Source organism: Vigna umbellata, chromosome 1 (genome assembly GCF_029865625.1).
Source record: "Vigna umbellata cultivar VRB3 chromosome 1, Vumbellata_1.0, whole genome shotgun sequence".
Lineage (NCBI taxonomy): Eukaryota > Viridiplantae > Streptophyta > Magnoliopsida > Fabales > Fabaceae > Vigna > Vigna umbellata.
Window position 1 is genome coordinate 90,878,452 of NC_142165.1, and position 23,927 is coordinate 90,902,378.

General features: G+C 31.7%; 1 protein-coding gene and 1 pseudogene across 2 annotated transcripts; both read left to right on the top strand.

The window, feature by feature from the left end:
- Positions 1-5,200: 5,200 nt before the first annotated feature.
- Positions 5,201-8,038, top strand: LOC148206774 (putative indole-3-acetic acid-amido synthetase GH3.1). Its single transcript, XM_088104703.1, has 3 exons — positions 5,201-6,036; positions 6,260-6,361; positions 6,447-8,038. Exons 1-3 carry the CDS (start codon positions 5,708-5,710, stop codon positions 7,834-7,836), a joined length of 1,821 nt encoding a protein of 606 aa, XP_087960829.1. The 5' UTR covers positions 5,201-5,707; the 3' UTR covers positions 7,837-8,038.
- A 10,642-nt stretch (positions 8,039-18,680) lies between these two features.
- LOC148206775 (metal transporter Nramp3.2-like) lies at positions 18,681-22,793 on the top strand (annotated as a pseudogene). Its single transcript, XR_015784812.1, has 4 exons — positions 18,681-19,701; positions 20,203-20,338; positions 20,438-21,080; positions 22,753-22,793. The product of XR_015784812.1 is annotated as a metal transporter Nramp3.2-like (transcript).
- The last annotated feature ends 1,134 nt before the right edge of the window (positions 22,794-23,927 follow it).

Sequence of the window (23,927 nt, forward strand, 5' to 3'; positions counted from 1 at the left end):
TTCGTCTGCTTTTTAAATTTTTTATCTTGTATCATTAACTTGTATATCTGTAACACCGTTTTGGTATGTGTGTAACCAGCAAGATATATATGTAACTGAGAGTGTCAAAGGTAAAATGATTTGTTTTAGTTGCTCCTGCTGACTTTGGCAATGGAGAGATAATTGGACCCAAGTTCTGGCATTTACGCCTCTATTCAATGAACGTGCTTTTTATCAACTTTGTGAGGCTTATCAATTCAATGTTTTCCATCGCGATAGCGACTGCGAAAACGATTGCATTGCCTTTTTCCTACTGTGCACGCATGCTTCAGTACTGTTATGTTTTGTGTCAGTTTAGATAAAGAAGCAAAGAATAATTAAATTTTCGATCCCTCCTTCCTCTTAAAGTCTTCACTGCAATCAGAATACCAATAAAAAGAAAAGAGAGAATATATAGCATGGATACAAGAATTTCTCTGTACAAAGTGCAGAAAGCAAGAATAATAAATAGTTAGATTAGTTTACAATACCAGCTACTCCAAAAATTATCAAACACTTTTACTTGTTGAAATTGACGGTGTAATTTATATCCTCTTGATCAAGATCGGATATCAAATATCTTTGTTCATTGAACTTGACAATTCAGAGTTGTTATGTACCTTCCGAGTTGAAATTCGGTATCAAACTTCTTCACTCTTCAAACTCCACACTCCAAGAATACGTATCCTTCAAATTAGTCTACAAAAGAATCTTTAGTATTTTCTAATAAGATTACGAGATAGACAGCTTCGTAATTTCCTCAGAAGTCAAGTCAGGTATTAAGTTATACACAGTGTATAAACACGGAAAACAACAAATTTAAATGTTCTGAGGCGTATTTGCTTGTCAAAATACTCGTTTATCCGTTCTAAATAGACTAAATTATAAATTTGGTTACTCAAAAGTCGTGGAAACTTAACCACTTATTCGAACTTTGCCTAATTATTATACTCAGTAATCCGTTCTTTGGGTGGTAACAAGTTTTCCTAAATAATTGAACATTCAAGTAAATTGGATATAATAAAAATTTAATGATAAATTGTGTTTACCAACATATCCAATGGACAGAAATTTGTCGATAAAGTAAATATTAGTAAACTTTATCAACAAATTTAGAAATACATCAATAAGTAAAGTTGATAGTAAATATAACAATAAAGGTTTGTGAAAATTAATATATAACATTTGTCGGTAAAACGTGAGATTGTGATTATTTTTTTTTTCCTTCTTTTTTTTCTTTTTGTCATTTTCATCTTTTGGGTTTCATCCTTCTCTGTTTATCTTTTTCTTTTCTCTTCCTCCTTCTGCACATTCCCTTCTTCCATCTCCTTTATCTTTGATAATTATTGTTATTATCGTGGACGATCATCAATGTTACCAACGAACATCATTGATGAACTTTTGCATCACCATAGAGTCACCTCCTTCTCGTCTTCTTCTTCTTTTCTTCTTCTCTTTATTATCCCCTTTATTTATATATATATATATATATATATATATATATATATATATATATATATATATATATATATATATATATACATATATATATATATATATGTATATATATGCAAAAGATTTGTCTTCTAAATTGACATAACGATACCGTCGATAATTATGATGATAAAATAGTGATAGAAATATTCATCGATAACAAGAATTGTAATTTGTTGACGGATAATTCTAATAATTTTTGTTGTCGATAATTATAGTATTGATGGAATTATCCACCGATAATAAGAATTGTAATTTATTGATAAACAATTCCAATAATACTGACCAAAATATCTATCAATAATAAAAATTGTAATTTACCAATAAATTTTACATACGAATTTTGTACCAACAAAAATATCCTCCATGAATTAAAATGTGAAATTAAAAAAATGTATCAAAATATTTGAGTTTAAAATGAAAATATGTGAACAAATTGAAGTTTACTAATATATATATATATATATATATATATATATATATATATATATATATATATATATATATATATATATATATATATATATATATATATAGCTATAAGTAATATTCTATCAATAATTATAATTTTTTTGATAGTTTATTAAACAAAATATTAGTTGGGTTAAAAAAATTGAAGTTGAATTTATCAAAGAAACAAAACAAATAACTTTGAAAGCATGGCCAAAATAAATTAGTAGCTCGGTAATAGAGTGGGCCAATTCTTTTATTAAAATTAAATATATAGGAGGCTGAAAACAAGGAATCAGAACGTAACTGTCATAATAAAAAAAATTAAATCAACCCTTTACCTACCCCGTTGAATTTAGAATTATCTCGTTCACGTAGACGCGAACAATCAAACAAAACCTCAAATCCAAACCTAGTCAAATAAAAAAGTTGCAATAACAATTCATATATCTTATCTTGCCATGCTATGACCGTAACGCGCCTTTCAACCTCCATAATGACCTAAATTATTAAAAAATCTTTGGAATCACCATTCATGTATATATTATCGTCACCTAATTACGTTTAATAATAATAAAAATCCTAAAATATGACAATACCGATCAAATTAGAAAGGTAAGTATTTTTAAGTAAATATTTATTAACTAAGTTTTAAATCTTTTATCAATTTAGCTATTTTTAATTGAATCTTATTAAAAGCTTTATCCTATTAAGTGTAAGAATTTTTCATATTTTTTAAGCATGTATGTGTCATTTGATTTTGTTATTTTGATAAATTTAAATATTTTGAATATTAAATAGAATAATTTTTTTATTAGGGACTCTCTCCAAAATATTTGACTTTATAAGAAACTCAAAACTTAATTTTATCGTTCTTTTTATTTTGTATGTGGACATACAAGCGATGATGTAAAATAATGGTCTCCTATCCTTGAAAGAAAAAAAAAACATGAAATCAATTGAAAAAATACAAAAAAACAAACATTTACAATGAATATAATGATTCTTTTTAATAAAAACCCAGTTAAGAATGTATAAATTCATGATGAAATTAAAACTTTGTTTAGGTAAACAGAATTCTCTTCCTATTCTGTTCATCTTTCCCATTCTATCCTTCGGTTTTCTTACTATACATTGAGCGCAAATGGGTTAATTGGATTATCTTTTTAATTTTTTAGTTAATACAATACATTGTTATATCTTCCCTTTCAATTATATAAAAACATTCGTTATTTTATTTTAAATTTAATTATCTTTTTAGTTCGTAGAATTTGAAATTATCCAATTTAGGTTTTTAAATTTAAAGAAAATAATTATTTAAATTATAAAATATATAATTTTATGTCCTCAATTGAAAAATATGTGGTTTTGGTACAATTTTTTGTTATTCGCACACGGTATTTATAAGGTAATTACCCTTACTTATTTGTCAAAGATTTTTATATTATAAGGACTTTTTAAAATGATTTAAACTACAAGGACTCAACTGGAAAGTCAGTACAACTATATAAAGACTTAAAAATTAATTTAAACATATAAATATGAAAGGATTTTAATTATCCACTTAATAGTTCGGATTTATGGTGTATTTCAGATTAGTTATGAAAAATATTATTTAAAAAATTCATTTATATGCTTTTTTTAAATAACATGGTAAAATTAATTTTATATTTAGATATGCTAACTGAAAAAACAATTTAAGATGCCGAATGAAAATCTTATTTATTATCAAGCCACAAGTAACAAATAATGTTACTAAATATATTAGATACACGTATTATTTAAAGGGATTTTTACCCGTTAACATTCTGAATTTCAGGTTAAATAAAATTTAATTATAAGCAATTAAAAATAATTCAGGAAAAATCAAATTTGAATAGAACGGTCAACACTTTAGTTTTATGTGTCACCTTTCAACTCATTTAATACTCAATAATAATCATATTATTTGTATAACACTTTACAACTCATCATTCTCTCCATCTCTTTCAACCATATCATTTATTTTATCTCAAGGCTTTTTCTTTTTATCGTATATAATTTTAGTTATAAAACATAGTATGCAAATAAAATTTCCCTAATAATTAATCAGAAGCCAAAGTTGACAAAGTTTATCTTCAAGTTGCGACTTTTCAACAGATCGAGGGAGCTGTACTTGCTATGTTTGAAAATTAGATAAATTTATTTAATAGAGTTAATTACGACATACCTATTCCGTATAAATTTTAATGAACTAACTAATATAAATCATGAATTTGTATTAAAAATTATACTTTTATCTAATGTTGTCAAGACGGGACACTCCACTCGATCTGACCAGATCAGTCCTATCATAGATTGGTCACTTAGTCAGTCAACTTAACTCTGTTCATTTATTAATGAGTCAAAAAAATTTAAACCTAACTCGATCCATCACGGATTAGAGGGTTAAACGGGTTGTCTCACTGACTTATTTAATTACAATTTTTTTTAAAGTAAAAAATGTTACAAACTTTTTTGTCATTCAAATCTAAATAATTTTCACTTTTAAAATAATGATAAATTCAGGACAATTTAAAATAATAAAAAAGGTATAATACAATCCATGTATAATAAGTTAAAATAATAAATTAATAAAATAAATTAGATGAGTTGATGAGTCAATCTGGTGATATTTAATTCAGATGAACTGAATTTAAACAAGTAATGTTAAAAATTGATTTACATAAAAATATACAATTTTTTTTAATGCAATCCAATGTACCGTAACGGACCATGTTGACTTGGAGGTTGTACTTCTATCAAAAGAATAAGATGATGACTATAATCTCCATTTTCGAGATTAGGCCTCGCTTTATTTCCTTTGCATTTTTCAAAGCTATTTTATAAAATAGTTGTATGTGTTAGGTAAGTGTAGTGAATAGTGTTTTAAAATTAAATAATAAAAAAAGAGAATCAGTTCATAAACATTTTCTTGTCTCTTTTATCGTATGTGTGTTCTAATTTAATCGAGTGAATCACATGGAGTGGTGATGCTACATAGGGTAAGAGATGAATATAGTATCTATGTTTTTTCTTTTGGTTTTTTTTTTTTTAAAAATAAAAGTAACTTTTTTAAAAAATTGAAATGAGAAACAGCCTAAGATTGTTTGTAAATGAGAATGAAAACACCCTTCATCTTTAACTGTTGTGATAAGAATTGAGGATACAGTTAGAGGGCAAAAATAGGGAGTGATAAGTTGCAAAATGGTGGAGCCAAGTTTTCTCCTAAGTAAGTAAAAACTTCTCACAGTCCCTGGCGCAGCCGGCAGCCATCACTTTCTGATACCAACACACCCTACAACCCCATGGCCGCATGGTTCGCCCCTAAGGACAACACTCACGAAACTTTTGCTGACGTGGCCACATATGTGGACCCACATGTCGGCCACAATGCTTCATACCTGGCCCACCTGTCTCCTCAATAAGCTACACTATCTGAAACACACACAATCCTTTGTCGCGCGGATCCCCATTAACTCCTACAACGTCATTCCAAGCGCTGTTTGCTTCCGCCAACCATGACGTTCACTGTGTCACATGCTTCACACTTCTAATTCATTTCCCCTACCAGCACAACTCTATAAATACCTCTCAACTTTCTCTCCATCCTCACTCATCTACTCCTTCCACTCCTTCTCATCTTCTCTTAACTTCTCAGTTCCAACCAAAGAGCTAGACCTTCAGTTACTCTTCCCTCATTCACAAACACATCCCTCTACCCATCATGGCCATTGCTGCTGACTTATCTCCATCCCCTCCTGCACTTCCTCCTACTTGTGATGACAAGGACGCAAAGGCTTTGCGTTTCATTGAGGAAATGACCCGAAACACTGACCTTGTCCAAGAGAAAGTTCTTGCAGAGATTCTGAGCCAAAACGCTCAGACTGAGTACCTCAAACGGTTTCAGCTCAATGAAGCCACGGACCGTCACACTTTCAAGTCCAAGGTTCCTGTCGTTTCGTACGAGGATTTGAAGAATGATATCCAACGCATTGCTAACGGTGATCGCTCCCCTATCCTCTGTGCTCACCCAATCTCTGAGTTTCTCACTAGGTTCGTACATATCTACATTTCTCTGCATTACACGCTTGTAAACTGTATTGATTAACCGACAAACTTTAATTGGAATAAGACAGATATTTGTATTGAAAATTTTACCCATTATGCATTAACTTTAAACCATATACAATTCCTAAGGCAATGTTTTGTTATTTTTCATGTATTCATTAATTGTGTTTGACTTGAGTGAATTAACTAACCTTGGGCGAAACTGCAGTTCTGGAACATCTGCTGGGGAGAGAAAATTGATGCCAACGATTCGTGAAGAGATGGACCGTCGTCAGTTGCTTTACAGCCTTCTGATGCCAGTGATGAGCCAGTATGTTTCCGTTCCTTAGACATGCGTAAATATAGTGTTTTATCTCACGAACTAACTCATGTGAATACATTGTTACGTTACACAGATACGTGCCTGGGTTGGACAAGGGTAAGGCGCTCCTGTTTCTGTTCATCAAAGCGGAGACGAAGACGCCGAGTGGCTTAGTGGCACGTCCCGTGCTGACCAGCTACTACAAGAGCGAGCAATTCAAAAACAGACCCCACGACCCATACAACGTGTATACAAGCCCCGATGAAGCAATCCTCTGTCCCGATTCCTTCCAGAGCATGTACACGCAAATGCTATGCGGCCTCATCATGCGCCATGAGGTTCTCAGAGTCGGTGCCATTTTCGCGTCAGGCCTTCTTCGAGCCATCCGCTTCCTCCAGCTCAATTGGGCGCAATTAGCCCACGACATCTCCACCGGAACCCTAAACCCAAAAATCACCGATCCTGCCATCACTGAACGCATGACTCAAATCCTGAAACCAAACCCGGAACTTGCCAATTTCATTACCAAAGAATGTTCTGGAGAAAACTGGGAACGCATAATCACCAGAATCTGGCCAAACACGAAGTATCTGGACGTGATTGTGACAGGTGCCATGGCGCAGTATATTCCAACTCTCGAATATTACAGCGGAGGCCTACCTCTCGCTTGCACCATGTACGCCTCCTCGGAGTGTTACTTTGGCCTTAATCTAAACCCAATCTGCAACCCCTCTGATGTATCATATACCATCATGCCAAACATGGGTTACTTCGAGTTCTTGCCTCACGACGATTCCTCTTCAACTTCATCTTCCACCTTGCTGTCACGTGACTCGCCACCGCCTTTAGTCGACCTTGCTGACGTCGAAGTCGGTAAATCCTACGAACTCGTTCTCACCGGATACTCTGGTCTGTGCCGCTATCGCGTGGGCGACGTGCTCCAGGTGACGGGGTTCCACAACAACGCCCCGCAGTTCCACTTCGTGAGGAGAAAGAACGTGCTTCTGAGCATTGACTCCGACAAAACGGACGAGGCTGAGCTGCAGAACGCCGTGGAGAACGCCTCGGTGCTGTTGAAGGAATTCAACACGAGCGTGGTAGAGTACACGAGCTTCGCGGACACGAAGTCGATCCCGGGGCACTACGTGATTTACTGGGAGCTGTTGATGAAGGACTCGCGCCACGCTCCCTCAGGCGACGTGCTGGAGAAGTGCTGTTTGACTATGGAGGAGTCGCTGAACGCCGTGTATAGACAAGGGAGAGTCTCGGACCGTTCTATTGGCCCGCTGGAGATTCGTGTGGTGAAGAACGGAACCTTTGAAGAGCTTATGGACTACGCCATCTCCCGAGGCGCCTCGATTAACCAGTACAAGGTGCCACGCTGCGTCACCTTCACTCCCATAACGGAGTTGTTGGATTCCAGGGTAGAGTCCGTTCACTTTAGCCCCGCCGAACCTCATTGGACCCCGGAACGTCGTTGTTGAAGGGTTGCTACGTAGTACGTACATGCAATAATACGCGATATTATTGTTAATAAAAATTATAATAATGGGATGAATAAATAATGATAAAAAAGTAAGCTGTGGGAAAAGAGAGTGAAAGAAATGGGTGATGGTTGGCACATCAGTGAACCCTTGAAACTGTCTGGATCGGTTGATTTGATGTTACGTGTCTTCCATGAAATAAAAAAGTTTGTGTTTTGTTTTTGATTTCTGTCTGTCACAATGAGCTTCAACGACATCATTGAAGACATCTTTGTCTTTTCGTGTAGGGAATCCATTATGTGCACGCTTTTAATTACTCCAAATTATTTATATATATTCAACAAAATCAATCTTTTCTGTTCAATAAAATGAATGCTTTTCATACATTTTAGTATTTTTTTTTAGGAAAATGTTATTTGGACAACAAAAGTTTGACACAATTTTGACAACGGCGACGTGGCAGCTGTGCATTGGCTCAGTGAACCGGGGTGAGGGGTATTTTGGGTTTTTTCTGGTTTGTTTTCAATTCACTGAGCCAATGCACAGCTGCCACGTCGCCGTTGTCAAAATTGTGTCAAACTTTTGTTGTCCAAATAACATTTTCCTTTTTTTATTTCACGTGCATGTAATGTAACTTTCATGGCAAAAAGTCATATAGAAGCTTGTCTTTTGTCTCTTCTTTTCCCTAGTGGAATTATCTGTAGCCACTACTTCTATGTAAAATTTCTGTTTATGAAAATCCAAACCAAACATCTGTTTTCTTTTTAATAAGAAAAATTGGACCGTCCGTGAAGAGACCGTGCAGCTTAACAACCGATTATGTCCTTAATATCCAACTCTTGAAAAATGAGGTTGTTTGGCCAAGTAAGTGGGTTAGACAAGTTCACAAACTTAATATCCAACTCTTGAAAAATCAGGATGTGCCACTACACTTTTGACCAAATTTAGTATTGACTTGTTATTCACCATTAAAAACATTTTCCTTCATTCTTATCTTTAATTCTTCAAACATAGAGTTTGGCAAACATTCATTTCATACTAATAATTATATACTCAGCCACATGAAGACAAAGTCACATGACATACTTCTTTATTGACAAGGAGGAAATTGGAGTATCTCCAAGCATAAAAGCACAGCCTATGATGCTTTTCTTGTCTTGTCTTGTACACCAATTAGGATCAAAGTATCCAACCATATTGTGATTAGAACTACTAAATTTGTTTGGAAATATTAGTCCAGTCAATTGTTTCCTTAACATGCTAAGTAACCTTAAACAACAAGCAAATGAGATTGTTTTGGTTCCTCCATGTACTTGCTCTCAAACCCTATTCTGTATACAATATCAATCCCTGTATTGTATATATATCATAGACATCCCACCATTTGTTTATATAGAATTTTGTCCATCATTTGATTTCATTCAGATTTCTTAAATGTATTTATAATATCAATTGAAGATTTCAACTCAACATTTGAAACATTTTCAACACATAAGTAATATATTTGTTTTTATGCATGAAAATTCCACCTTTAGTTTCCGTAAATTGCATCTCAAGAAAATAAGAGAGTTTATCCAAGTCATTCTTTTCAAATTTTGCCTTCATATCGTGCTTGAATGCATTGATTTCTTCAAAATTGCTCATTGGCACAGAAACACACTATTAGTAAGTCGCGCATATTTAATTCCTTTACGTGCACACATTTCAAAAAAAATTAGTATCAATAAATTTTATCTCGAAATGATGAAAGTCTAAAATAAAAACTTTGACATTCATTTTATTAATAAAATTTACATTATTAACAAATTTTATTAATGAAAACATCTATTAATAATAAATATTTTAAAATTCATAAATAAATTTGATTGTAGAGTTTTTTTGTTGTCTATAATTACACAATTTTTTTCCAAACAATTTTGTTGAGCATCAGGGCTCATGATCATCAAATTGAAATGAACATACTTTTGGTGTCAATTCCAACTTTCGTGAGATAATCTCTAAATTAAGTATTGATGTCCACCCACCTAAATTCCAACCTTAAAAGTTCTATTGCTAGATAGTGGAGCTCTCAACATCAATCTGTTGTTGACATAAAAAAACCTTCAACACTTTATGTTCCTTGTCATTGTATAGTTTTTTTTTCAGCAGTTGATTAAGTCTTAGCAAATTACTTTTCATCTTAGGGACATACAATGCATTGGAAATATATGAATATTTTTTTATCTTTCTTCTGAATTGGAATCCTTATTATTACCTTTACATCAAACAAACTATGATATATAAATTTCAATTTTTTCTTAAAAGTCTCATCACGACTCATGAATCACTCATCATGCTTAGTCATACCCACTTTCAAGATACCAATAATCGAGTGTCAACTTTTCTTGTCAAATTTCTTCTTGTTATTTCTAAACAAGGACAATGGCTTCTTTTTTATTTTTTATCATTTTTTTATTTTTTATTTTTTTATTTTATTTTATTTTTGCATGTTCCCGTCCAGAGAACCTTCTTTGTCGATTTGGCTTGTAAAGGTTGATCAGAGTTCTTATTAAGATTTTTCTCCTTAATCCTCTAGTCACGTGCCTCTAAGAAACTCATTTGACTCCTTTATTGCAACCATATGCATTCTTTATTTGGTTTGTCACTGATCAAATCATGGTGAAGCAACTAGAGTTATTTGAAGCTCATAACTTCAAAAATCTCTTAGAAATCATCGATCCCGCTTTCACACCTATCATATAGTTCTTTTTGTTAAGAATCAGTAGCAACGTAGGGAATCCAATGTGATTTTCACCCAACACTATTTTTCTCTCTGAAATTTATAATTTTAAACTTTTCTCTTATACCATTATCAGAACATAATAAACACAATTTAGATTAGAATTTCAAACGTAAGTTTAAGTTTTACAAAAATAAAAATGAAAAAGTAAAACATCGTATAAAGATCAAGATTAATTAATTCATTGCCTTAAGAAGTTGAGTAAAAAAAAATGTGAATCTTTATATGATTGAGTTTAAATCTCGTTAATATTCTATTTCAATAACTTCGTCTTGGTTATAGGTGAGACATTATTAATTTGTAACGTAAGAAACTACTTATAAAAGTTTATGATTGTTAATGTCTAAATTACTGTTTTGTTGATCTAGTGTCTTAAATAATTGCATAAGCATATAATCTTTGTTCCTATTATTTGGTTTAAGGAAAAGTATTCTCACACTTTGGTGCACCTTTCTCTCAAAAAGAGGGACCAAGCCGACTCACCTTTTGTTTGTCTTTATGTCTCCCCTTTTTTTTCTTTTAAACAATGAAAAAGGTGCAAAAGGGATTTTATAATGTGTATACATTTTAAAGTTAAGAAATGACGTTGAAAGAACGTAAGATGGGAATCGTTCATGTTTTGTGTCTCTCGATTGTTAAGGACTCAACTTTTTGTCGTTATAGACTATGCACGTTTTCCAAGTATTTATGCTTTTGCTCAATTGTTAAGTCCTAATTTATCAGCCAAAATTAACATAATTGATATTATTACATGGAAATTAATCAAAATTATAAAAACAGTAATATCCAACCATTTCTTTACTGTACTATTTATTTTATGTATCCATTCTTTGGAACAAGTTCGAAGACAATATTTCCCAGAGATGTGTTTGACAGGTAAGAAAATTAATTATTTTGACATTTGACTTTGACCAACAAACATGCATTTAATTTAAAAATAAATTTGGTGGGCTTCCTTACTACTATAATACTTTTTGCTTCCATTTAAGACAGATTGCAATAATCAGCTTAAAAGAACTGTGTTTTAAGCTAATATTTTCATATTAATTTATGCTACTTTATGAGTTATGAAAGAAACATCTGATGTTCATTTTTCAATAGAAAAAAAAATTAAGAAACAAAAAGGTATAGATAAATTCTACTCAATAATGAAAGTATACATATAATTTATTTGTGAAAAGTATAAAAATAAAATAAAATACAATGTATAAAATATTGAACTTTTTAATTTTATTTACAGTATCCAATACTTTGTTTTGCAAATTCCTGTGAAAATCAGTGACGTATTACAAATTGTAATAAACACATTTTCTTATTGTCTAATCCTATCAATACATAAAATAATATTTTTTCTTTCACTAATTTCTTTTATTTGATAAACAGCAAACATAAGTTATATTCTTTGGAATATATTAAATTATTTTATACAATAAATAAGATGGAAACACTATAAAATGTAAAAATTCAAGGAAATTTCAACCTTTTTATAGAGACAGACGCACACACTAATAATTGTTGTTAATTAGCTCCTAATATACAAAATAAAAAGTACTAATCAGTTCCTTCTCACCCTATTGGATTTGATAGGAATGATGTGCAAAATATTTGTATTTGCTATATTTTTTAAATGATTTGTAATTGAATTGATTAATGTTATAATAATTGCTGATAAAAATAATGTTATACTAAATAATTTACTTATAAAGTTAAATAAACAATGTCAAATAGTGTCTATAGTATTAAAATAAAAGGTTAAATACATTCTTACATTATTTTGAAATTTATTTTTATCCAAAATTTTGATAAATTTTGATTATGTTAAATATTTATGATGCAATAAATACATTTCATTCTAATATTTGAGTTGTTTATACATTTTGTCACAGACATATTTTAATGTCAATTAAAAAATATATTTAATATGTTAAAATTAATTTAACGTAATTGAATTAAAATAATTGTATTCATTTATTTTTAAATTTGTAGATCAAAATATATTAAAATTTTGAATAAAAATGAATTTATATTTTACATCAAAATTCAAAAGTAAGAAAAATCTATGCCCAAACAATACTAACAATGATTTTATTATTAATATAATATGTTGGTCTGATTGGTCATGCTAATTAGGTTCAACTCAACAAATCAATAGACAGGCCATTTTATTTAGGTTCCACAAAATAAACACAATTCAACTACCAAGCTTAATTCAGTAAAATGTAGGTGAAATCTGCAAGACTATTGAGTCTTCAAGTTGATTCTTCTCACTTATAAGATAATTTTATCATTTATAATTTTTAATTCTTGCAAGTATGATCGATTTTATATTTGTAATTCTTAAAAATATAGGTCAAAAACCTTATAAATATTTTAAAATTGGTTTTATCTTAGACATAACACATTTAAATATGTGGCCCCAATAATATATATATATATATATATATATATATATATATATATATATGTATGTATATATATATATATATATATATATATATATATCATATTGTTACTAAACAATAATAATAAAATAAAATTGGTCATATTTATAAGATTGCAAGAGAAAATATGTGGGTGCAAACTAAAATTCCCCTTAAAAATTTCAGTCATCTACCCTAGCCCAAGTTAAATTTTGGGTTGTTATGTTCTGTAGGAAACTTGATCCGTCCCAGGGTTGGAGAACTATCTATTGGGAATTCTACCCATGTTTTCTTTATGCACTTCCATACTTCTTAAAAATTCAATTATATTTTGAAATTAACAGAAAGAGATACTGTAATTTTTTTTTATTTTAATTATAATCTCCCATTGTACAATCAGGAAATATTTCATATTATATAATCTGAAATTCAAAAATATTACTTTTACACATTTCTGAATTAGATAATCTATAATACAATTTGAACGACAATTCATAATACAAATTTAAAAGATAATTTAAAATATAAATTATGTTTAAAATTATATAATTTGTAATGTAAAATTTACATTTTACATTGTATAATTTAATCCATAACGTAAATTTGGAAGTCAACATTGAGATACCAATTTTTCAAAAGGATAACTAAGTCATTTATTAGACCGTGCATGTGTACAGGAATAAAACATGGGAGTGCATGAAGAAATCCTTTTATCTATTGCTTTCCCAGACAATGACGTAAGAGTGTTGCGTCTTCCGCCACCACACACTATGCTTCCTACACTTTCTCATTTCCATTTTATCTTCAGTAATATTTAATTTCTACTTTTATTATTTTACTCAACAACTAACCAACCATTTGAATGAAATCATTATTGTTTATTCAATTATAATTTTGTTATCCCATATATATATATATATATATATATATATATATATATATATATATATATATATATATATATATAACTTTTTTCTTTTTATCGATTACAATTCTTTTTCCTATTTTTCTACGTTTGAAACAAACTATAAAGAAATGAAAACTTATTGAACTGTTATGTCAACTTATAATTCTTTGCTTAATCACTAAGCTTTCAGAGTTGTTTTCTTACCTTGCTATTAAGTTGAGATATTAGTATTTTATTTATAAACTTTGCTATATCAGATCAATAGTGGTATGCATTTTGAAGAATTATTTTTTAGTGAAATCAGGTAATTAAAATCTTCAATCTCTTTTGCAGTCATATTTGAGATTGTTCTTTTTACTTCATTGTCTACATCTTAAAAACACCACACATCCTCAATATACAAATGAGAATAGAGTTCTTAAAAGCATTCAATAAGAAATTAAAAAAAATGAAGAAACAGAAGTATAACGGATAGGATAGGATCAAGTGACAAAATAAGGAGATAATTATATAATTTTATTGTTCACTTTCACCAAAATGTGTCTTTACCAATGAGTAATATCGGATTCTATATCTAACAAAAACCTTATGAACCAATAATAGGTCACTTTACAACAAATATGTCCCTGAATCATGTAAAAGCAGAGGCTATTAATGCTATCTTATATCATATCGCTATACAGATGTTACGCTTATTTTTTGAGGTATTAAAAAACTAACAAGTATATCCCATCATCTCCTTTGAAAATTGAAGTATTTAATTGCGAAGGCAAATATAACTGCGAAAAACATGCAGAACCCAACCACTATAACTGTTGTAACACACAAGAAATCATGCTTGTACCCAAACACTGCTTCAAGTAATTGTCTTATGCTCATCTTGTTCTCATCAGAGACCTTCACCAAATGATTGTTCCAGAGAACGTTGAGACAAACGGATGTCAATATCACGGATGTTGACATCCGTTTAAGAAGTAAATGCATATCAACATCTGCTCAACATAGAAGTGATATAGAATGGTCTTAGGCGACAAAAAAATGACTAAGCATTACATTCACATAAACACACGACCAAATGCAATGTAAAGGTTGGGTTGAATCAAAATGCCCATGCAATCCTCCAATAGTTTATGCCTGACAAGAACACAACTCTGTGTTTGAAAGAGAATTGTGAGGGAAACCAAAAGTTATCCAACTCAAAAAGCTAAAATATTAAGAATACAAATTTCAATAACATTAAAATTTAATATACGGCACATGTTATATGCTTTCAATCTAATAAATATTCTCATTTTCATTAAATACTAAATATTCCATCAATTAAAACAACAAATCACTTGAAAGAGACACTGAACCCAGAATTTTAGGACAAAAGTGAAGCATAAAATCGACATGCATGAATCCAGAAGCAGCATTGGGACACAGAACAAACATCAGGTCCATAAATGGATTACAGAATCGCAAATCCAGAGCACAAACCCTCATTCTCAAAACTATTTAACAAAAAGACACGAGAGAGAAACTCCGATAGGTGTAACAGTGCCCAGAATCACCGCACCACAACCGCATCACGAACACACAACCAGGGGACCAAAATGGAGAAGAAAAAACGAATGAAGTGGAAACAGATATGGAGAATGGGAAACAAATATGGAGAATGGGATGAAAAGAAATAGGATGGGAAGAAACGGATTTGGAGAGAAAATGAGAAAGTGAGAGTTGGGGGGTGGGGCTGCGCGGCTGTCAGTGAAAATGAGAGTTAGGGATTTAGTGTTTCATAAAAAAAAAAAGTAAAAGATTAAAATAAAAGGATAGTTTTGTAATTAGAAAAAATTGGGTAGGTGTAAGGAATGGTTGGGGTGGTGGAGAGAGTAGCTCTCATAATGTAAAATGCAACGGCCTAAAATACGTGGATCAATGTGAAAAAATGGGTTCGGTTCATCTGTTTCATCCTATAATTCTAAATATTTAATTATGAACCTCCAATTCTTTTAAATAGTCCTAGGTTACATTTTTATTCATCAACTTTTTGAAATTTGATGAATGATATTTTTTATCGAATTTTGAAATTTGACGAAAGATTTTTCAAAAATTTCATGAAAAAAATTAAAAAAGTTTGATTGAATTTTAAAATTTGATAAAAAAAAGTTCTGTTGAGACCTGATAAACCACAAAAAGTGAGGTGTGAGGACAGTTTTAAAATTTAAATTTTTTTTGAAAGTATAAGATAAAATGATTAGAAGTACAGGTAAAACAACCTACCTGAAAATGAGAGAAAAATTTCGATTTTCTTGTTTGAATATCCCATGAAGAAGAAAAATCCATACATACTGATTTAACTTAATTAAACTTTAAGTGTCAGATAAATTTGACTTACAAAACTAAGAAAATTTTCAAGGGATCTCTCAAGTTAAATTATTTAGTATTAAGATTTTTGATTTGGTTTGTAGCCTCGTATTTATAATTAGTTTTTTTTTTAAGTTATAATTGGAGTTTATAATGTTTTATTTTTTTCTATTACTTATTTATTTTAACTATCTTTACCAGAATATTGATTTGGCTGTACTTAAAAGATCAATTAACCAAATAAGGTATGCTAATAATTCATTTTTATTTTATAATTAGTAGTTAATAATAAATTATGGTTTTTTTATAGTAGGAAAAAAAATTGTAAGGATGATTGTCGTATTCCGGTAGTTCTTTCTTGTAATGATTTTAGAAAAAGATTACTAATTAAATTGTAAAATGTCTAACAATACAGTATTAAGTGCAGGTTATAATAATCTACCAATCAAGTTAGCAAAAGGTCTACCACAAGTTGTGGTCCACAACTTCCTACTCTCAAATGCAAAGCAAGATTATCCAATTAGATCGGTAAAATATCTACTAATATATAATATAAGCACGAAGTTGCCAAAATACCTACTTGGGTATGTAACACCTGAGTTTTAAAAATTTATATATATTTAATCTCTCATTCATTTCAACTCTTTCTCTTTTATCTTTTTCACTTCAACATTATCTCTCTCATCTTTACATTAGTCTTAACTAAAAAAATCATAAACACTCACTTAATCGTAATTCATCTCTCACTTATCTAATATGTTTCTTTCTCATCTCAATCCTTTCTCACATCTACACACAACAACTTGCAACACCGCAATTTGTTGCTCTTGCTCTGTTTATTCATTTGTTTTCCACTTTAATAACAAAATAATTGATGATGTTGATGTTGATTTTTGATTAAAGGGTTGTGTTATATCTTTTCCCCTCTGAAAGGTATGTGAAAGAGAATTTCTGAAGTCAACTCTTAAAAATAATTCTAAAAACATATTTTCCTGGAAAACAATATTTCGGAATATATTTTTCCCTTTCCTACACATAACCAATGTCAAAGTAAAAAATGAAGCTCCTACACATGTACTAAATGATTTAACAAGAACAAATTATTGAAGAGAGTTATGAATAGAGAAAATTGTTGTTATTGACTCTATCGCCTTAAAAAAAGAGACATCAGCTCGTTCCCTTTCGAGTTTCATGTTGATAAACATATTTTCATTTCATGTTTGTAAAAAGAATAAAAATATTATAACAAATTATACATGTTCTAGATTTGAGCAGATTTCAGAATATTGAGTAGTTTTCAAGAACAACTGCATTAATATACCAACTAATTGAAAATCAACGAAAACCAGAAGATTACTTTTCAAAGTAAATCACATCTTGTAAGTTTATTTTAAACAATTCACACTTGTTTGGTCAATATAAACATGAAGTTGTCATTCTAATTTATCATTTACCATAAAAGTGAAATTAAAAAGAACAAAACGCAATGAATTTCAAATTTAAATTTAAACTTAATATTGAATTTACCATCACATTCATAGTTTAATTTCTACTCCTTTCATTTTTATGATTTTGTAATTATAATTGTCATTTTGATTTATCATTTCTCCCATAAGTAAAATTAAGAAAAACAAAACCCATAAATTTCAAAATAAACTCATTTTCAGTGCTCGGTAATTCATCTCATTTTCTGTTTAATTTTCACTTAAACTCTTCTAATTAATTTTATTTTTCTTCTCCTTTCGTTTTACTTTTATATAAAAGAAATTCCCTTTTATTTTTTAAGTTGTACAACTTAAAAATAAAAAATAACTTTTGAATTATATAATTATTTTGTAAGCTTTCAAATTATATAACTAGAAAAAAATAATTTTTAAATTATAATTTAAAAGTTAAATAATTTTTAAATTATCTAATTCAAAAATTATTTTTTATTGATTTCTTCAATTTCTAAAAATTAATTTTGATGAAAATTACTTTTAATTTTTAAATTGTAAGATTTAAAAAGAAAAAAATAACTTAAAAATTATATAATATAGAAACCTTTTTATGTAGAGGTGCAGTACAGTAAGAAACATAGGTAGGTAGCTGCCAGTGTGAAGGCACGTGTATCCAGTAGTTCTCTACCACCATCGCTGTTGCACGCTCCTGGAGGCCCGCCAACGTTTGTCAGCTTCTGCTCCCTTCTTCCTCCATTGTCGTTACTCTCACTGTCGCCATGCTTTTTCCTGTAAACATATCCGTATCTTAGGAAAATCTTCTACTTAAAAAAAAAAAAAAACCCTTAAAATCGTGATCATAGGAACAACTTCTACATTAAAAAGAATTAAAACTTGTATGTTTCTGCGTAAGTGCAATTTATAAGTATGGTTCGTTTAGAAGATGTTGTGACTTTATTATGATTTTATCATCCATTTGGTTCTCATTTTGTAGAAATTTTGATGGAATGAAGAACGGTAACAGCAATTTAAAATCGTACTTAACATAAATTCATAGAAATTGTCTCATGATCTAAATTGTGCTACAACACAACATTTGTGCATCGAAGATCTCACTTAATTTTTCTTAAAAATTTGCGAATGGGAAGGAAATAACATGTTTTGGTGCTTTGAAGGAAACCAGTTATGGAAAAGCTGACGTGTAGAGGATGGTGGTACGCACACAAAGATATATTCCGTATGCGTGCTGCACACACTCCCACCATGGGCCGAGATCACGAAGGAAGTCCTCCACCTCATGTAAACACATCACAAGATTGAGACGGCACGTGACATGGTGACACTCACAGCACCCTTTACCATTAAAATAATCCAAAAGGGGGTAGCTTTTATTCGTCAACGTCTCTTCTCGCTGCACTGATAAGATTCCAACGCCATGTCTGGGAACACGGAAGAGCAGCCATTGTTGCCGGACTCCTTTCAGGCAGAAGAGGAGCTGCAAGAAACTGCCTACGAATCCTCCGAGAAGATCGTGGTCGTGGGAATCGACGAGTCCGATAGCGAGGACAATTGGGGGAGAGTGCCTCCTTTCTCATGGAAGAAGCTATGGCTCTTTACTGGGCCGGGCTTTCTCATGAGCATAGCGTTTCTGGACCCGGGCAACCTCGAGGGGGACCTTCAGGCCGGAGCTATTGCCGGCTACTCCCTGCTGTGGCTTTTGATGTGGGCAACGGCCATGGGCCTCTTGATCCAGCTCCTCTCTGCCCGCCTCGGCGTCGCCACCGGGAAGCACCTCGCTGAACTCTGCAGGGAAGAGTACCCTGCGTGGGCCCGGATAGTGCTTTGGATCATGGCCGAACTCGCTCTTATTGGCTCTGATATTCAGGAAGTTATTGGAAGCGCTATTGCCATCAGGATTCTCAGTCGTGGGGTTGTGCCCCTTTGGGCGGGAGTCGTCATCACTGCTCTTGATTGGTAATTTCATTGCTCCGATGTTGTACTTGTTTGTGCTGTGCGTGTTACTGTAATTTTCAAATTGCAGAACTACTATTTATGTCTATGTACTTACCACATTTTTTTATTGCAATATTTGCCTAAATTCCTTCCTTCATTAAGCTGTCAGAGATGTTGATAGGTCGTGTCCCAGCCATGATAAATTATGGGTTGTTCTGTCGCTGGGGTTGGTTTATACATATGATTGCTATTTAAGTTCAAAAGTGAAGTTGAAGTCATCATTGTATTTTTTTTTTTGTTAAGGAGATATTTTACAGATATTAGGAAATATAAGGTATTGGCCACTATCATGAATAGATTCTAGCTGGGTATGTTTATTTTCCCAAAAATAACTATACCAAAATGCTTAGACCTCTCTACTACCCATAGCATTTTTTGTTATGTATGTTTTTACTTTGATATGCCTTCAGGGTAATCCAAAATTAAACATGGGTACATGTATATTTTGTTGCTTTTTTGTAGTTTTATTTTTCTCTTTCTAGAGAACTATGGTGTGAGGACACTAGAAGCTCTTTTTGCTGTTCTCATTGGTGTGATGGCAATCTCGTTCGCGTGGATGTTGGTGAAGCAAAGCCCAGTGGCAAGGAACTGCTTCTTGGTAAGGAATTTAACACATTAGTCATTACAAGTCATTACAAGTAAGTGTGAGGTCCCTTTTGTTTTGAATCTCATGGAGGGTTTGATTTTATATCTGCAGGCGTTTTGATTCCAAAACTCAGCTCCAGAACTATACAACAGGCTGTGGAGTTGTGGGGTGCTTATTATGCCGCACAATGTGTTCTTGCACTCTGCTCTCGTTCAGTCAAGGCAGGTTGACCGCAGCAAGAAAGGCCGGGTTCAAGAAGCTCTTAATTATTACTCTATAGAGTCCACCCTTGCCCTTGTTGTCTCCTTTATCATAAATATATTTGTGACAACAGTGTTCGCCAAGGGTTTTTATGGTTCTGAACTTGCAAACAGCATTGGTCTTGCAAATGCAGGACAGTATCTTGAGGAGACATATGGGGGTGGACTTTTTCCAATTTATACATTGGGTATTGGGTTATTAGCAGCAGGTCAAAGTAGCACTATTACTGGTACTTATGCTGGACAATTCATCATGGGAGGTTTTCTAAATTGAGATTAAAGAAGTGGATGGGCATTGATTACTCGAAGTTGTGCAATAATCCCAACCCATGATAGTTGCTCTTTTATTTGACACCTCGAGGGATCGTTAGATGTTCTGAATGAGTGGCTCAATGTTCTTCAGTCAGTTCAAATCCCCTTGCACTTATTCCTGCTTTATTCTGGTATCAAAGGAGAGATAATGGCACTTTCAGAATTGGCTATTGTTCTCAATGGTATATATTGTCATTCAATCTGCATTTTAATCTCACTGGTCACTTATGTGATGCTACTATTAGTTTATGTATGTGATAATGGACTTTATGATGCCAACTTAATTCATTTTACATGAGATTGCTGTCTGTATATGCTTATATGTTGGTCAATGGTATCAAACTTCAAATTAACTAGGAAGGATATATATAATTTAGAAATTACACGATATATAGATCCCTTTTTCTTGGTTTTGGAGACAATTTGGAACTTACTCAATGGAGCCCTTATCTCTTTGCAATTTCGAGTTGATTCTGAACAGACAAATTATTAGGCTTGATTTTACTTTCCTGCCTTGAGAATTGGAAAATGTGTGATGGACTACTACCGTTCCATCTTTTTCCTTTATGATCATACGTATAATGGAATGTTTTTATCTTGCAAATAACTATCCCGTGTCATTATGGCCTGTTCTCTTGAGTGGATTTGAGGGGATTTGAGAGGATTGGAAGATAATTTTTTTTATCGTTTTTTTGAGCAAATTTGGAGGTAAATGAGAGTGAATTTAAAAATAATTTTTTTTAATATGTCATGTCAATACAATTTTATACTAATTCTCACAAATTTTATTTTCAAATTCACTCTTATTTACCCCAAATTCGCCTCTTAAAAACGATAAAAAAAATTATTTCAAATCCTCTCAAATCCCCTCAAATCCATTCCCTCAAATCCACTCAAGAGAACAGGGCCTATAAGTACATAATAAAGTACCAAGGAGTTTTTTTTAATCCTTTTTGTTACTTGTCATTGTAATAATGATTTGTTCAATATGAATATGTTATGCAACATAATAAATATTCTGCTGCTAGAAACGGCACAGATGACAGCATTGATATTACTTTGTTGCAGAAAAGTATGCATCGATTCTTCCTCTTTTCTCGAGGGCGTTATTTATCTTTTTGTCCTCATTTATTTCAAGTTGCCATTAAATGACTTAATACGTCATAGTATTATTTATACATGAAGCCCACATATTTGAAATAGTCGATCATTCACTTGCAGCAAGGTTTGCTTCATACGCAAATGCAGGCATAATTATTTTTGTGCGGAATTTGATTGTGTTAGAAAATAATCTAGTGTTGGGGGATATAGTGGAAAATAGGGGATGGTGTCACTTCCTTTCCTTCATTCTGCTGGGTCTATGACTGTGGAGTGTATGTATTGTTATTTTGGATATCTTTAGAATCGAACTCTAACGTGCAATATTTCAAATCTATGAAAGAACTCCCACTTGAATTCTTTGTCTGTAACAGTTTGGAGAAACAGATGCCCCATTTGATACTGATTTGCATTTATTAATGTAGGAAGATAATATCTGTCTGTGTTGTATTACCTGGGTAGATAGGTTGACATACATTTTGATAATATAACTTTAGGTATAGTAGACAAAATATACGTTTTAAAATTTTGCTTCTTTCCTTTCATTGTTCTTTTGGATCTGGTGAATTGATGCTGTGCGTTTTCTCCATTGAAATTTCTCAGTTTTTTTGGCTTTTAGAGGATTTTATTTTTTTTTTTTTTTTTTTTTTTTTTTTTTTTTCTGTGATCTTGAATGCATTTATTTGGTTTCTGTCCCAAATTATGTTCATAGTCTGTTCTGATTAAGTACTGAATTGACTTATGACATGGATGCAGATTACATCATGGCTTGTGGCTGCTCTGGTGATAGTGATTAATGGCTATCTTTTGATGGAATTCTTTTCCTCCGAAGTTAACGGTCCCTTGTTTGGCGCTGTAGTGGGTGCAATAACTGCTGCATATGTTGCATTCTTACTATACCTTATATGGAGGGCCATTGCTTTTTACCTTGGCAAAGCATAATGCGACCAAAGACAAATTGCTCATTCAGAGAGTTAAGTGATCAATCTTTAAATATGCAGAATAGGAAGTGTGGTCCATTTTCTCGCCATTGTTATTAGTATGACTAGTCGATGCATTGGGCAGTGGCACCTTACTGTTTGCCTGTAACTATAAACTATGGCAGATGGCAGAGTAGATTTTAGCACTGTGTAATGTGTTACTGTCCAATTTTGTTGTCAAAATGCCTTGGAAGAACACTAATTAGTTGAGGCAACCTTCGAAGCTTAATGTGCAAGAAATAAAAGTAGTTCTTTCTTTTTCTTTTTCTTTTTCCTTGCTCTTGTTCATATTCTATCCGAGGAGCTGTGATAAATAAGATTATACCAAATAATCAAAGCTACTTGGTAATATAATCTTTTAAGGTAACAATTTGATCAGAGTTTTAATATTATTATATTATAAATCAATCGTCCAAATAACTTATTATTGAGATAATCTAAAGGATCTCATTAAACCTCTTAACTTGTGATAGAATTTACAACCCTCATGGTTTCTTTATTTTTTTATTTAGAGAAGAAGGGATAGAAAAGAATGAGAAAAAACTACATAAAAAGTGAGAAAATGTTTTAGTTGCTTGATATGATAATTAAGGGAAATGAAAGAAATTTAAAAACAGAAACATGTTCCTCACTAGAGTACAAAGTGAGAAACAAATATTTATATAAATGAATGGTATAATTGAGATCCCTTATAACTAGAAGATATCATCGTATAATGATTTGGATGAACACATTTGGATTGTTATGAACCAAATGACAGTTTACATAAAGAATGGTGTCATTTGGTGCAAGGTTTTATCTTCTGAAGGAGAAAGCCCTAACTTGGTTCTCGTTGCTGACAACCAACTTAATAAATTGTTTTGCGACCATCCGAGCAAGATTCGAAGCTTAATTCGTAACAAGTTGACCATATAACCTAACATCGATCGCTTTAGTCAATGTTAGGAAAGA